At 39.3% G+C, this 16,944-nt stretch overlaps 1 protein-coding gene across 3 annotated transcripts in view; it reads left to right on the top strand.

Annotated features, from left to right (window-relative positions):
* The window catches only part of LEF1 (lymphoid enhancer binding factor 1), a 177,560-nt gene that overhangs the window by 127,524 nt on the left and 33,092 nt on the right, over positions 1-16,944 (top strand). For all 3 annotated transcript variants that reach the window (XM_027837620.1, XM_027837621.1, XM_027837619.1), the window contains exons 5-8: positions 6,253-6,343; positions 8,012-8,095; positions 10,481-10,603; positions 12,099-12,261. In XM_027837620.1, coding sequence (XP_027693421.1) covers positions 6,253-6,343; positions 8,012-8,095; positions 10,481-10,603; positions 12,099-12,261 — 461 coding nt within the window. The remainder of the gene's footprint in view (positions 1-6,252; positions 6,344-8,011; positions 8,096-10,480; positions 10,604-12,098; positions 12,262-16,944) is intronic.

Here is a 16,944-nt window from a genome sequence, read left to right as displayed (position 1 = left end):
TATCAGATAAAATGTATGTTTCATTTTTTTTTTTTAGTGGAGATGACATTAAAGAAAATGCATAATCACCTACTTTGCCTCTATACTCTAAGGACCATGAGATCATTCCATTTGACAGACTGCCAAAGTCTTCTATATGTGTTGTTTATCCCTCTTAAAATGTGAGCTTCTTGAAAGCAGGGCCATTTTTAACTCTTTATTTGTATCTCTAGCACTTAATATCATGTTTGTACAGAGTCGGACTTAAATGCTTTTTCATACATTTATTCATATTCTGTGCCCAGCTCCATGCTAGGGCCAAGATTATTAACAAAGATAAAAACAAAACAGTCCCTTCCCTCAAGGACCTTATATTCTATTGAGAGAAAACAACACCAAAGAATCTTGGTGGCAAGGGTCAGGGGAGGCACTAGCAACTTGAAGAATAGGGAAAGGTTTCTATGGGATATAATACTGGAGCTGAGCTTTGAAAGAAGCTAGGGATTCTGCTAGGCAGATGGGAGGGGGGAGCACATTTCAGACATGGGACGGAGAGGCTGTACAACAGCATGGTGAAAGGAGATGGAACTTTGGGGCAGCTAGGTGGAACAGTGGATAGAACACCGGCTCTGGATTCAGGTGTACCTGAGTTCAAATCTGGCCTCAGACACATAACACTTACTAGCTGTGTGACCCTGGGCAAGTCACTTAACCCCATTGCCTAACCAAAAAAAGGAAAGAAAGAAAGAAAGAAAGAAAGAAAGAAAGAAAGAAAGAAAGAAGGAAAGAAGGAAAGAAGGAAAGAAGGAAGGAAGGAAGGAAGGAAGGAAGGAAGGAAGGAAGGAAAGAAAGAAGAAAGAACGAAAGAACGAAGGAAAGAAAGAAAGAAGGAAAGAAAGAAAGAAGGAAAGAAAGAAAGAAGGAAAGAAGGAAAGGAAGAAAGAAAGATAGGAGAGGGAACATTGTTGATAAGCAGTAGTGAGCCGAAGGTCAGCGTGGCTGCAATCCAAAGCATGCCAAGGGCAATGACGGACAGGAAACTTGGAAGGGGAGTTTTGTAGGAACAGAAGTGAGAACATGCCGAAGGCCACTTTCAACACATAAAAAACTGTCCATTTCATGGACTTCAAGCCTGATGGGTTAAATGTGGCCTGTGTGCATCAGAATAGCAACAAATGAGCCTGCCTTGTCTTCAGTGGGTGATTACCAGGGTGGATTTGTTTTCTTTTCTGGATTGGACAGCCTTGCAACAAATGGGGTTCAGAAAAATACCATCATGCTCCTGTTTTCAGTTTGTGTCAATTTTTTTTTTAATCCTAAGATCCTGCTCTTCACCTTGGCTTAGAGGTAACCCTGAATTCTCAAAGATAAAGGCAATGAAGTATCAGCTCTGTTCTCTAGCATGGGCTGTCCATCTATCATCTGGGGACAAATCTAGCAAAGTTCATAGAGGCTCACTTCTGGTGATTGATGCTTTTTTTTTCTTTTTGTCCCTAGAAACTTGTTAAGATGCTCTATTAAAGCATGAAGGGCTTTTAACCTATTTCAGTGGAGGAAGTAGCCACATTGACAAAGCCTTAAATGTCTACAAGTATTGAAATATTACAATTTTCATTCTTTTGTGTACTGATTTTGTAGAGTCAAGCGTTGGCCACTGTTGAAAGAACCCTGGCTGTTCAAAGGCAGGAGCTGCAACATCACGCACGCTTATGAGTCAGAACCAAATGCCTCACCCTGAATAATATTTTCAATTGTCAATCTACACTTCCCATTTCCTCTGGAAGCTGATTTGAGCCCCACTCCCACATCCTCCCTGTCCCCCTTTGTCTCCTACAGCCATAACTTTGAATAGCCCATGATTTCATAGTTATTTTCAGCTCATGTCATTCCAGGCCAGACTGGTTAAAGGAAGAAAATAAGCATTTATTAAGCACCTACTGTGTGCCAGGCACTCTGCTGAGCTCTTTAAAAATATTATCTCAGTGTTTAAACTAGGTGACTTCTGACATTCCTTACAGGTCTAGCACGAAGATACTGTGATCTATTATGTCATTAATTTTGTTATAAACTGTGATTACAACAGCATATATGAGGTTCAGTCTTCCTAGTTTATGCTGATGGAACATGGTCAAAGAATTAGATGAAACATTGAGCAACTACATGATCTTTAAGGTTCTTTTCAGTTTAAAAAAATATATATTATCCTAGATGATCCTCACAACAACCCTGGGAGGTAGGTGGTATTCTTATCCCCATTTTACAGTTGAGGAAATGGAGGCAGACAGAGGTTGTGTGATTTGTCCAGGGTCACACAGTTAGGAAGTGTCTGAGGAAGGATTTGAACTCAGATCTTCCTGACCCCAGGCCCAGCACTCTATCCATCACATCACCTAGCTGCCTCTACCAAAGGAATCTAACTTTGGGGTTGTGGTCTCAATCATATGTGTCAGATATGAAATGGCCTCAACATTTCCAAATGCAGTCTGAACCAGATACAAATGTAACTGGGAAATATTGAATAAAATGAATAAAAATATAATAGACCATTGTCCAGCCTGCAAGAATCCTTAGAAATGGTTTAGCGGCCCCCATTTTTAAGTGAGTTTGACGCCATTGTTCTAGATCAATGCAAAAGCCGTAATGATGAAATCATATTTCTATCAATGTACATTCTTCAGTAGGCTCTCAGAATCTAAAGGGGCTTTTGTGGTTCTCTAATTCAATGCAGACCCAAACGGGAACCTCCCTCTACAACAGGAAATTCTTAACCTGGTGCACATATAGATTAAGGGTTTGTGAACTTGGATGAGAAAAAAAAATACATCTCTATTTCAACATAACTGGTTTCCTTTGTAACCCTATTTTTTTTTATGCTTTTAGAACTGTTATTCTGAGAAGGAATTGAAAATGGGTTCATGATTGAAAAAAAGTTAAGAACCCCTGGTCTGCATCTTTGAGAAATGGTCCCCTCTAGTGAGGGGGAGACCAGTCCCTCCTGAGGCAACCCATTACACATGGGGGCAGCTCTTATCATAGGGCAGACTTTGCTTGCATCAAGATAAAATCTAGCTCTCTTCAAATTCACCCATAGTTCTTATCTCTTCCCTTTAGGGTCAAGCAGAACAAGGCTAATCTTTCTTTCACTTGACAGCCTTTCAAATATTTGCAGAGAACTATCAAGTTCCCTCTCAAGTCTACTCTTTGCCATACTACATACATCTATAGAAGTCCTTTAATTCGACTTCTGACTGGCACAGCCACCCTCCTTGGCATCAAGTCCGGTTAACCAATGTCCTTCTCAAAATGTGGTACCAGAACTGAACACAAAACTCCAGATGATAGATGGCTAGAGAGACCACTGGACTTGGGAGTCAGGAAGAATTTAAATCTTGCCTTAAATACTGAATAGCTGTGTGACCCTGAGCAAGTCACATATCTCTGCCTCCATTTCCTCAATTGTAAAATGGGGGATAAGAATAGCACCTACCTCCCAGGGTTGTTTTGAGGAGCAGATGAGTTAACATATACAAAGTGCTTTTTTTTAAACCTTAAAGCACTTTATAAATGCTATTATTTATTCTTAATTTATATTATAATTATTATTTTTAAAAGCTATTATTAAATGCTAGTGAAAATACGGTTAGACAAGAATAGAGTGTAATAAGCTTATTACCTTCTTTCTTCTAAATGTAGTGTCTTCCTGGCTTAACAAAGTTTTAGATTGCATTAGCTTTGAGACCTTGCCCACTATCAGTCAATATGCATTTTTAAAAAATTTTACATTTTACTTTATTTTGTCTTTATTCCTTAATAGCATTTTATTTTTCCCCATTTTACTTGTAAAGATAGTTTTCAACATTCATTTTTGTAAAATTTTGAGTTCCAAATTTTTCTTCTTCCCTCCTCCCCTAGACAACAAGCAATCTGGTATATAGGTTTTATATATACAATCACATTAAACATATTTCTGCAGTGTGCATTTATTAATCACCTATCATGTACTGGGCTGTAAATTCAAAGGGAAAGATGAAGCAGTACCTTCTATCAAGGAGGGTAAATTCTAATTGTGTGTGTGTGTGTGTGTGTGTGTATGTGTGTACAAGCAAGAATTTAGAGAGGCATAAAGCAGGAGTGAGTACACTCATGGGGGACAAATGGATTCAAAGACTCAGTCTGAAGATAGGAGACTTCTATGTCAGGGGTGATATATGGTTGACTCACAATGAGCTGCTGGTCTACTAAAACATCCACATCTTTTTCACAGGAACTGCTGTCTAGCCATACTCTCCGACTCTGAGCAAAAACAGGAATCTATCTTGTGTAATAGTTGATCTATTAAAACAAAGTAAGGGACCTTTCTCTTTGTCCTCATGTCTTGCTTAGTTTGGAGAAGGAAATGCAACTCACTCCATATCTTTGCTAAGGAAACCCCAAATGAGGTCACCAAAAATTGGATATGATTGAAAATGACTAGAACAGCAACAGCTTGCTTACTTAGGTATTAAGTGAGATTTTTCTGTTCTTTTTAGTTACTAATTCCTAGCATGTGTTTTTGTTGTTGCTGTTTTTCAGTTGTATCCAACTCTTTGTGACCCCCATTTGGGGTTTTCTTGGCAAAGATACTTGAATGATTTGCCATTTCCTTCTCCAGCTCATTTGACAGATGAGGAAACTGAGGCAAACAGAGTTAAGTGACTTGCACAGAGTCACACAGCTAGTAAGTATCTGAGGCCAGACTCAGGTCTGCTTGACTATAGGCCCTGTGCTCTCTCCACTGCCCCACCTAGCTGCCCATGGGCTCAGTCTTGGCTGTTTCTTGTTCCCATCAGCCTTCTCCCTTTTTTTGTTCTTCCTACTGTTTCGGGTAGCTAGCAGTTCAGGATTTGGAATCAGGAAGACCTGCTTTAGACACTGACCAGCTAGATAGGTCACTCTCAGCTTTAATTTCCTCATCTGTAAAATGATGCTAACGATGACACCTACTTCTTGGGGTTGTTGTGATGAACAAGTGACATAATATATGTGAAGCCCTTTTCAAGCCTTAAAGAGGTATATAAATGCTTACTATTATTCCATTTTCAATTTCAAGATTTTTGTTACCTCCTAAAATCCCGACGGAGCTCAATGGAATTTTGCATTGAAAGTGAACGTCACATGAATCCAGGATATATACTCAGTCTACCTGTACCACACACGTACCAGCCATCTATTCACTCAGTACCGTTTCCCTTCCCTGGGTATGTCTCTTCGGTTTTCACACCTCCAGGAATGTGAGCATAAATATTGAAATAGCCTTTTAAAGGAGTTGAATTAATGTGTTAAGAAGCCTTAATAGCTTTTCCCCTCTTAGGTTCCCCAAACATATGAAATGACAGCTTTTCATAGGCTTGCTCATAGACAGTCTTAGGTAAAAGATGAGCAAAAGACAGTCATCTGGGACTAGGATTAGGTCTAATCTTGAGGTGCTTCTTACAGTTAAGGGGCACTCTGTGGCTGGGAAGATGAACATTTCTAGCGGGGCATTGCCTTTCTGTGAAATGCAACTGCTGCGGAACAGGGGGACCTTGAAGCCCAGAGGTCTCAACCTTCTGTGCAAGGCTTAGCTGAAGACGAAGTGACAGTCAGAAACCCAATGAATCATATCAAGTGTGACCATTACGAGACTGAAGATGATTCCTAATTAAACCCTGATCCTCTGGTAGCAAATTTTCCAAATCTCATCCGTGAGGGAGCCAGTTAAAATTGGTAAAAGTAGGTGCCTACCTAATCCTGCAGTAGCTCCATGAAAGGCTATTTACTTTGTCTGTACCATCCTCCTCCTCTTTGTTTCATGCTGCATTTCAGAAGAGTTGTATAGCTAAAAGGAAATAAAATGGAATAAATAACATCTTTCTAAAATCAGATTTGATGAGTTTGAGTTAATGGTGCATTTGTGCTTTCGCGGATTCCTCAAAAAAAGTCGATGTTGTAACTGAATTACTAAAATATATTATGCATTAGTCAAGATGAAGTTTTTTTTCCTAGAATTCAAATCCCTTTGAAGTGAGGATAATAATAATCATAATAATAGTAACAGTAATAGTAGTACTTCATGTTTATACAGTCATTTACAAAGTGCTTTTCTTACAACTTCTTCCAAATTTCCACAATAAAAACAATTTGATCCCATCTCTTGATTAAAGCACAGGGCATTTTATTTCTTTTTTCATTCATCTCTTCGCCCAGTGGCCTGTTGAATCTAAAAATTTACCTCTCCTCTGTTCTTCTTAACAGGCATGTCCAGACATCCTCCAGCTCCTGACATCCCTACCTTTTATCCCCTGTCTCCAAGTGGTGTAGGACAAATTACCCCACCTCTTGGCTGGTAAGAACCCTTTGACAATTTGGAAGTAGAATATCTGTACTTTCATACCTTTCCTTTTTCATTTATTCGTGTTAACTTTATGAACAGTACCATGGAGTAAAGAAAATTTCACTTGGTGAGGAAGGTGGTCAATTCATTTCATTTCAATTTAAAAGATTAAAAACATGTAGACTTTGAAACAGGTTGAATCTGTTTTCTAATATGTGTAGAAAATGAAAAATGTATAGCATTTTTGCTTTGAAGCTCATAGTTGGATGGATCCAGTGTGTTGCTTTGGGCGTTTGGTATGACTGCAAATAGATGGCTCTTAGGGAAAACATTTTTAAAAGTTTTTTTATGAATAAACTTGTAATTTCTAGCACCAAAGGTGAACATATATACTGTTGTTTTTTTTTTTTTTTGCTAAAGTAATCATGTCAGACTGAGAAGAAAGAGCTGTCAGCTGTCAGTAGAGCAGACCTTCCACAGAAATTCAAAATATGAAAACAGTTCTTGAATTTTGAGAAAGATGGTGTGTACCTTCAACTTCAACATCAATCAAAAGCAGTTATTTAGGACTTTTTTTCCCTTGGAAATTTAATGTTAAAGTCTTTTTTTACTTTTGCCTTTATTTCATTTTTAAAGGTTGTTTTTTTAAAAATATTGTTGTTGTTTAGCCAAAACTTTAAAGGCAAAAGAAATGTAATTTGAGAGAAAGAAGAAGAAACACACAGAATACTGTCTTTTTGTGGTGTATGGTCCCTCATCTTTTATTTTTTTCCTCCTCTTGGAGTGTACTATTACTTCTTTTGGTAGCTGTGATGAAACTTTAGTCTGTGTTTCTTTCCCTTCTTCTCTCCTACCCCTATGCAGTGTGCTAAGAATTCTCATCTCTTCTCTTTTTAACTATGGATTGTCATCCTGGTTGCTATTAAGGCCAACAGCTTTGGAAATGCCAGTTGTCTTTTTTTTTTTAATTAAAGCATTAAATCTCTCAGTCAATAACTCTGTTTGAATGTAATTGATTGTGCTTACACTTTCAAACCTGAATCAATTATTCCTTCTGAACTTAGCTACTTAGGGGGCATTAATCCTGTGCAAGTCCCATCAGGGGCAGTTAGAAAAGGGGGTGTAAACTAAGTATGCAAGGAAATGTAATGTTAGATATGGGAAAGACAGAGGGAGGGAGGGAAGGAGAGATGGGATCTGAAGGGAGGTTGGAAAGAAAAACAGGAGACCTTTTGTTTCATGAAGGAATATGTGAATGAAAAAGAGGTGGGGAGGGGGTGGGGTAAAAATGTTTGGTCACTGGGATTGATTTATCCAATTTTTGTTCATTTTTTTTTATTCCATTTCCTAACAGTCTGCAGAGTTTTCAGATGAAATTCACTGACTGGCTACTTTCTCTTTTTTTAGCAGAGAAGACTTGACTCACAAGCCTTTGTGTTAACTAATATTTTAAACTGGGGTATGTGGGGGAGGTTGGCTTTTCTTGAAGGAAAATGGCTCTTTGGGAGTGGGAGTGAGATGGGGAACCAGTTATCTACAACTGGAGAAATTGAGGTGGGGAGGGGGGAAATTATTGAAACCCCAGACAACATTATTTTAATCCTGCCCTCCTCTCATTGTTGTTGCTAGTTGGTAACTCTTATTTTATTATTGATGGGATCCTTTCTTCTGTGACCTCAGGCAAGGTCAGCCTGTATATCCCATCACGGGTGGATTCAGGCAGCCCTACCCATCCTCACTCTCAGTCGACACCTCCATGTCCAGGTAGGTGGAGGAGGCGGAAAACTGGGGCATTTGAATACAAGCTGCTGCTTTTCTCTTGCATCTTGTATGCCTCTGCTTGCCTTTTAGACAGCTAGGAGCGGTGCCTCAATTTCAACAACATGTCTGTCTGTAGATACAGGCTGCCTGGCTCCCACACTAGAAGTGCTAATTAGGATTTCCCAGGTAGGAGCCATATGCTGCAGACAGGAGATAGAAACCGGATATGCCAATGATCCGTGATCCCCTACACTTGTAAATATTTACTCCCAAAGTGAAAGGGCTCCTCCTCACTCCATGTATATGTAGGGGGTGAAATATTCCTATGTTGCAAATTGCAGTCACAGTTTGCTTGATTTAATAAGATATATTGGGGAGGAGGGGGAAGAGTAATTTACTCTCTAATTTGCTTCCTGGACATGAGTCTCAAGTTCAGCCTAGCGTGAGTAGTTGGTAAAAAATACGCAGATTCTGCAGGGTCCCGTCCTAGCCCCAGGATAAGGGTTGTGTGTACAAGCTGTCAGTACCTATGGGATATCTGTACTAGTGTGTGAATCAGGCCATGTGTTGACTTATTAGTGCAAGCAATGCTCTCTGAGACCTGCCTTGCCACACTTAAAAACTGCTCTATGTAAATGCTTTTGCACCTGGGAAAAGATGGCTTCTGAATCCTGTGCTTGATATATTTCACACAAGATTGCAATGTATCATCTGTGCATTTGGTGTGACTTTCTCAAGGGAAATACTATCATTATATGGGACATCATACTGTTTTGTTCAGAAATGGTAATCAGCATTTACTTTATTTTTTTATTTTTAATCTGGATTTCTTAAGTTCATTTTAATTTCTTTATCCTCTTCTAGGTGAATCATAAACATTTCAGTTAGGGAGTCCAAAACAAAATTAACTCTTTCCCCTATAGGAAAAAAAAGTTTACACCCACTTCAAGTCACATTGTTAGAACTGTCTGGTGACAGGGTTTTTTCACTGACAAATAATCAGTATCATATGTTGTTTTTTTAAATCCTAAATTTAGCAGATTCATTCTCTGATGAAAGTCCTACAGTCTTAATTTTTTTTTGTTTCCCAGATAGTACATATTCAATGAGAGTTCTTTTCTTCCCAGATGAAAGAGCTTAATTTTTTTTTTCCTCCCAAAAGGCCTGATTTGGGGGTTGAAGTAACTGAGGAGAACTGCCAACCTTGAATATGTGGGAAGGCCATGGAGGAAGAGGAGGGCTCTTCTTAAACCCTTAAAACACTTTGAAAAGCAAAAGTTTCTTAAATGAAGCCAAACATATTCAAAGAACTTGTTGAAAGGAGATGACCTCCAAGGTCTTTTCCAGCTCGAAGGATATGATCCTCTGAATCTTATTTGTTTAGTTTTTCTTGCATGGCGGTTTCCCTTCTTTGTGCTCATTGGTGGTGGATATTTTAAGACCATTATAATGCAATGCAAGCCTTTGGAAATGGAGTTGCTTTTAATACATGTACACGGACTTTGCTTTCTCTTGGTATCAAATACAACATTGTACTCATTAAAAAATGTCTTCTTGAATTCTTTATCAATTTTCCCTAAGTCATGATTTCTTAAACAATCCTTCTAGTGTGGTATAAGGGATATTCTGTACAGTAAGTACAGAAAAGTATCTGGAACTATTTCAATTATGTTTATTATTTGAAGGAAATCTTCCTTTTTTCTTATTTCCTCCTGCTTCTCCTGATCTTTGGATGGGAGAGAGCAAAAGTTGAATGGATGTCTGGGGTGGAGGTTCTTACACTTTGATATTTTTCTGCAAAAGGAGAGATAACCTTTTTGGTTTATTACTTTGGTCTCTTGTTAAAATTATAAAAAAATTATGTATGGAATGTTACATTCCAAACAAATGATTCTTTTGACATTATTGTTGGAAAACTTTTTTCAAAAAAAAAAAAAGAAAATTTTACTTTCTCTTGGATCTGATGGCCTCTAAGAACCATCTAGCTATAAATTTTTTATTTTTTTTTTATCCTTGACATCATGACCTTAAGCAAGGAATTCAATCTCTCTGGGCCTCAGTTTCTTCTGAAGACGGGGTTGACCTTGAAGGTCCCCTCTGGCTCCAAATGTATGATACTATGATCCTTTGAATCTTTTCTCAATCCTTTAAACTGGTTGGGAAATTTTGTCAGCTGTTAAATTTTGATCAAATGACTTAAGGGGAGAAATACAGTTACAATAATTTTTTTTTTTTTATTCAATGAGCAATATTTGTACTGTCAGCCCAATGGCACTTAGTGTGTTAGAGTCTTTCTTTGGAGTGTCCTGTTTACTAGTCTCTCCCTGGTTTTTGCTATGATGGCTTATCGGTAGGCATTTATTTTTATCTATTTCATTTTTCTTTTAGGTTTTCACATCATATGATCCCTGGCCCTCCAGGTCCCCACACAACTGGAATCCCTCATCCAGCTATCGTAACACCTCAGGTCAAACAGGAGCACACTCATCCTGACAATGAGCTAATGCATGTGTAAGTCTGCTTCTGGTCTCCTGGCATCCTCACCACCTCTCATCCCCCACTTCTCTTGTCAGGAAAACTTGCTTCCAGTGTACCTTCTTGGCTATGTCTCTGTAGTCACTAAGAAGTGCTTTGATTCCCTGTGTAGTGATCATTCTTTTTTATTTTATGATTCAGAAGGCAAGGAGTAGAACATAAGACAATCAATAAAACTTACTTCCTCTAAGGGGATCTCCAGATCTTGACTCATGAGTGGTGGACTTGTTTGCCAGGAGGGTGCCCACTCCAATTCAGTTCATACAGTAAAGAAGCTGGGGCTACCACATGTCCTAGAAGCCGATATAAAATAAACTGGTACATTGGCACCCTTCCTTACTAAGGACATCACCCACATTCTGGTTTAAAGCCTCAGTAGTGCAGAGGTTAGAGGCATAAGAGCCCCATGCTTCAGGTTATACCCTCTTAGTGCCAAAACCACCCTCCTAATTTCACAATAGGATTGAAGTCCAGAAGGCTCTAGGATATCACAGTTATAGAAGGACCCTCAATAAGGTGGAGAGTGATCAAAAGGGGGCAGCCAGGACAGTGATTGGCCTTGGGTCCATGTCATATGATTGATATGTGGAAGGAGAAGAGGTGACTCGGGGATCAATATAACTGTCTTTTTTTTTTTAAGTACTGTCATGTAAAAGAGGTTTTACCTTCTTCTGTTTAGCCCCAGAGGACAGAATCAGGAGCCATGTGTGGAAGTTACAAAGATGTTAATTTTTGATCGATTTTAGGAAAAATTTCCTAACAATTAGATCTGTCCAAGATCTAATTAGCTAACTTGGAAAATAGGAGGTTCCCCTTCCTTTTAAGTCTTTAAGCAGAAATTGGAGAAACCCCTATCAGGGAATTATGGGGATTCCTTTCAGGTATGAATTGAACTGATTAGCTATTGAGTTCACTTCCAATTCTCAAATTCATGATTCTGACTCTAGAACATAAAACCCTTAAGGACAGGACATGTTCCTTTTAATTTTTGTATCCCCAGTACTTAGCATAATGCCAGTCACATAGCAGGAGCTTAATAAATATTTGTCAACTGATTCAATTGATTACGAAGAAGCATGCACCATCATTGATATACTCTGCTTCATGTCAAGAAAACCAAAGAATTCAGGCATTAAGTAGACTGAGGATAGGGCCTCTTTCCATATCTCCATCCATTTCCAATTTATGTCAAAGAATGTTACAGCCCTTTTCTTTTTCATGGGAAGTGTTTTATTATTTAGTAAAGGCCTTTATCTACAAAGAGTCAGTGGCTTGCTGAGTTCTGTTGTTGACATAATTAGGTTTAATCTATCTAGCTGGGTCCCATCTTTTCAAATGTAAGGGCATATGAGTATATAGTGAGACCACCAATTTTATTCCTAGGAGTAAGTTTGGCTATTGATGGCAAACAGATATTCTTTTTTCCTTCCCTCGTGATCCTCTTCTCACTACCCCCAACCCCCACTTTTAGGAAGCCTCAGCATGAACAGAGAAAGGAGCAGGAGCCGAAAAGACCTCACATTAAGAAACCTCTGAATGCTTTTATGTTATACATGAAAGAGATGAGAGCGAATGTTGTAGCTGAGTGTACTCTGAAAGAAAGTGCAGCTATCAACCAGATTCTAGGCAGAAGGGTAAGTAGTGAAATAGTATGTGGATGTTTACAGTCACCATGGAAACATTTCATTAAATCCCACTCAAATTCAATGAACCTCTAGTATCAACATGCTGGTAAATGTTTAACAACCAGCTCCCCCCTCCAAAAAGAAAAATGTACCCACTGCATACTTGACAGTTTAATCTGCATTGTTAACATTTTCTACATCCCTTTCTTAAGCCTAGATAATCATCAAAAAGATAAACCAAGCTCTGATTTGTATTGCCAATTTTTGAGGTGTAAATGCTCCCACTGAGCACTTCTCATGAACTGACAGTCTCTCGTGGAAACTTAGTATCTAGCAGGTGCACCTGGATCCTGGGAAGAATTAAAAACAACTCGGGTGGCCTTCAAGGAGCTTATCATTTAATGAATGAGACAGCACAGTGTCCCAAGAAACACCCATAGAAAATGGAGCCCCAGACACAGGACAAACTGATTACAGCTGAACAGAAATACGTGCAGAGCTAAAGACAGGGGATCTTCACAGTCTTACAGTCCATTTCGTACTCATTTTGAAGAATTTTACAACCTTATTGCTTTTAAAATGGAGAAAGTTCTATGAAACTAGAATCATTTATAAGATGCTTGTCCCCAATAGACACTTTTTTCAACAGTCAGTCCTGCACTATTCAAGTTTTCTTCTTTTCCCTTCAGACTGTGGTGACATTCCAGTTCCATATTCCCATCCCTATCCTGTATAAGCCTGTTCCCTAAGGTCTGCAAGAGGATGGCTAAGACTGTCCCAGAAAGGAGAAGTGGGGCCTGAAGCTAGTGAGCCAAGTCTAGTCGTCGGCTGTAGCCCCAGGACCCTCAATGGCTCATGGTGTACCCTGCCCCATCTTGGACACAATGGGGTCCAAGGGCTACCCACTAAAAGATTCCTCTTACCAAGTTGCCCCAGCTTTCTTCTCTAGGGCTCCCCACACAGCAGGGACAGAGCAACATGACCCAATGGAATGCCTCCACTATGTTGGAAGACTTTAGGGGAGGCCCGGACAAGAGTCTCACCACATGAGCTACCATTGGCATCATCCGGGGAAGTACCTACATCCCTGAGGTCACAAATCCATCAAAGTGTTGAAGTTATTCCCAGAGAGTCTGTGACTCATTGGATTTTGTTTAGGGGCCTGTTTGAATGAATTGAGTAAATGAAGCTGGTGGCTGAATCTGAAAAGGTCTTATGGAAAGGATGAGTCTGGCGAGCAGTTGTGAAGAAGATAAAGATATGGTATAGTCCTGGGGATGGGCAGGGGAGAAGGATGGCACAATGTACTAGGGGAAAAACAGCAACTGTGAAGAAGGTTCAGAGTCCAGAGCAAATTGGTTCAATTAATAACACTAACTCAAATTGTAAGCTGAAAGGTAGGAAAAGGAAGGTAGTGTTAGAGCATTTGGGAGAGGACCTAGAATTATGGTGTATCATAGACTGAGAGTTGGAAAGGAAATTAGTCACCATCTAGTCTAATCCTCTCATTTCACAGATGAGGAAACAGAGGCCCAATGAGGTTAAGTGATTTGTCCAAGGTCACAGATTGTTAAATGACAGAGCCAAGAACTGACCCCAAATCCTCTGATCCCCACCCCATTTGTCCCCCTTCTTACCTAAAAGAAGAAAAAAAGCAGTGTCTCTCTCAAGTCCCACCCCATCTTTGCCCCAAGTCTATAAGGCAAAGTATGAGGAATTTTTTCCTAGGATCATCAATTTAGGGCTGGAAGGTTATCAAGTGAAATCCTTTCATTTTACATATAAGGAAATCAAGGCAAAGAGAGATGGAATGACTTGCCCTAGGTTACAAGCAGTAAATGATAGTAAAATGAATCCAAATCCAGGTCTGTGGTCTCCATGTTCTATGCCTTTTCCACATATCATGCTTTGGTATAAAGGGAAGTCCCTAGGTTTGATACAACCAGCTCCAACCCCAGGAAGATGTGCTAGAGGCTGGGCATCATTGCCCTAAATCTGAAAGACCAGGTAGCACAGTGGCTGAATTTGGAGTTAGGAAGACCCAAGTTCAAATCCAGACTCAGACACTTACTAGCTGTGTAAATCTGAGCAAGTCACTTCACCCTGTTTGCCTCAGTTTCCTCTTCTGTAAAATGAGCTGGAGAAAGAAATGGCAAATCACTCCAGTATCTTTGCCAAGAAAACCCCAAATGGAGTCATGAAGATTTGACATGACTGAATACAACTGGAACCTGTAGCACTGAACTGAAACAAAGCCTCCTCTTCTTTCCACTACACTGTGGTGCCTTATAAAATTTTCACATCCACCCACTGCCTACCACATGACCCAGCCCCTGCAGACACACTAGAAACAGCATATTTCTAAACTGCAAAATATCTACTGAATTTTTGTCAATTAATTTGGGGATTTGTGAACTTCCATCTTTAATTTCTGGACACACTAGATCTTAGTATTTGAATGATAATTAATTTGGAAGAGCTTTGATTTTTATGGTCTCAGGCCTGCCAATTAAGCAGTGGAAGACCTATAAATAAATTTTCATTTTCAGAACGATGATTTCATTTGTATGGGGAACTTTCGGTGAGGAAGCCCCCTTCTCGGTGCTGATGGGCACCTGCTCTGTAATTTATAAAATTAGAGAATTGTCTAGAGCAGCTGGTGGGGTTAAATGTCTTGCTCTTTGTTGCCCAGATAATATGTGTCAGAGGTCATCAGACCTGCACCCAGGTCCTCCTGGTTTCAAACCGTCTCTCTACCCGTGCTGGCCTTTTGTAAAGCAAATGTTTTTATGATACACATACATTTTTTCTGCTCCTCCTTTCCCTTTTTCCTCATCCTCCTTTTTCTTTCTTCTCTTGTTTCTCCTCCTTTTCTTTTTTCTCTTCTTTGTTCATCTCTGCCTCCACCTCCTCCTCCTCCTCCTCCACTACTCCTTGGCCCGATCCCACTTTTGATCAGTCCAAGAGCTTTCATGTAGGCTGGTTCGATCCTCCTTAGGCACCCCGGTGGTCCCCCTGCCCTCAGGAGCTCACTATATTGATGCTGGACTTAGTTCAGACACCCAATTGGTTTAGCCCAGCACAGCTCAGAATTCCTGAACTCAAGTGATTCACCAACCTCAGACTCCCTGGTGTCCAGGATTACAAGCAGGCACCACCACATAAACACTTCAAATTTATAGGATCTGACTCTATTCTGGCATCTGTCGTGTAAGTTACCAGGTTTTTTTTTTGTTGTTGTTGTTGTTGTTGTTTTGTTTTTAAGTAAAACTTACATGTATCGTATTTGGTGCACATGACAATGTTTTGTAAGACATATAAGGTCATTTCTATTTGCTTGCTGGTGATTCAGTTATTAGAAATAACTAATAAAATTGAGTAGAAACAATTAAAAATATTTGAGATGACCAATCTTTATAAATAGGCGAGGATGTCTCTGAAGCAGTATCTGAGGGCAGTTTCACAGCCTTAAAAATTTTTTTTTCTCTTATGTGCAGTAGACTGTGGTTGGAAAACGAATGAGTGAGAGCAAATTACAGCTTTCCTGGTGTCCTACATAGGATGCCTAGGACCCAATAGGTTCTTAAACATTTAATAACAATAATTATGATCAGTCCTCTTACCAGATCATCACAGATGGGTGATTCCCATCACCCTTGGAGGACCCTAAACTATACAAGCTTAAAGGCTGATTGTCATTTTCCCTGACCCCGTAAAAGAAGGAATCACTGCAGAATCAGAGCTGACATTTTCATTGAGGCCATGTAATGCTCTTAAACATTTTTTTTTTCTTAGTTGAAGGGTCCTCAATCCTCCAGCAGGAATTATTTTTCGTGCTCTAGAGAGCAAGCCAGGAAAAGATGCAAGGAGGTATGTTTTCTCCTCCTTCTTCAGACACATTTCCAGCAATTGCTACTTTCTCAGCTCCCTTAACGACTCCCAGATCAGTGCATGTGTCCTAAATGATGCTTCTTATTTGGGATCCCTCTGTCTTTGATTTGGACACCTGTTTCTATCTAGAGATCTCTGAGCTCTGATTAGGATCAGGTTTTCTATCCTGACAAAGGTTTCTCTGGCTGAGCAGGGCCTGCTAGCCCTTAAAAGTCCTCAGATTTAATTTTATTTTAAAACTTTAGCATTGGGATAATTGTGCCTTTCTTTACAAATGAATGAAGTAAAGTTCTCTTTTTGAATGAATTAAAGGTTCCACCCAAATTCCTCCAAGCATGTTCAAGCTGCTCTTTCTTACTGTATCTCTACAATGAAAAAACCGATCTATTCAATTAAATGAGCCGAAATGTGATGGCCTCAGGTCTATTTTTTGAAATCCCATTATGGACAAAAATAGTTTATAAGATTTCTTTTTGTGAAATAACCAGAGTAGGACATTAGAGAGCGATGAATGTTCCTAATAGATAGGTTTTGTTTTACTCACCTGTATTTCAATGTGGCCAAGCTGTGACTCCTAAAAGACATTAATTAAGACATTAAGTAAAATGGGCAATACTCTTGATTTTTCATGAAGTGATGAAGATAGAGAATGGGGAGCATTTACTGTAAAAAAAAAAATAGAGCCATCTTCTAGCTCATGCCAATTTTAGTGTAGTTATGTCTTACACAATTTCAGCATTAATACCACTACTGTATTTTTGTTTTAATCTGGTACAGTTCCTTTTCTTGTTGTGTTTATTT

This window comes from Vombatus ursinus, unplaced genomic scaffold, assembly GCF_900497805.2.
Source record: "Vombatus ursinus unplaced genomic scaffold, bare-nosed wombat genome assembly UNPS02014821.1, whole genome shotgun sequence".
Classification (NCBI taxonomy): Eukaryota; Metazoa; Chordata; class Mammalia; order Diprotodontia; family Vombatidae; genus Vombatus; species Vombatus ursinus.
This window is presented reverse-complemented; position numbering and strand designations above follow the sequence as displayed.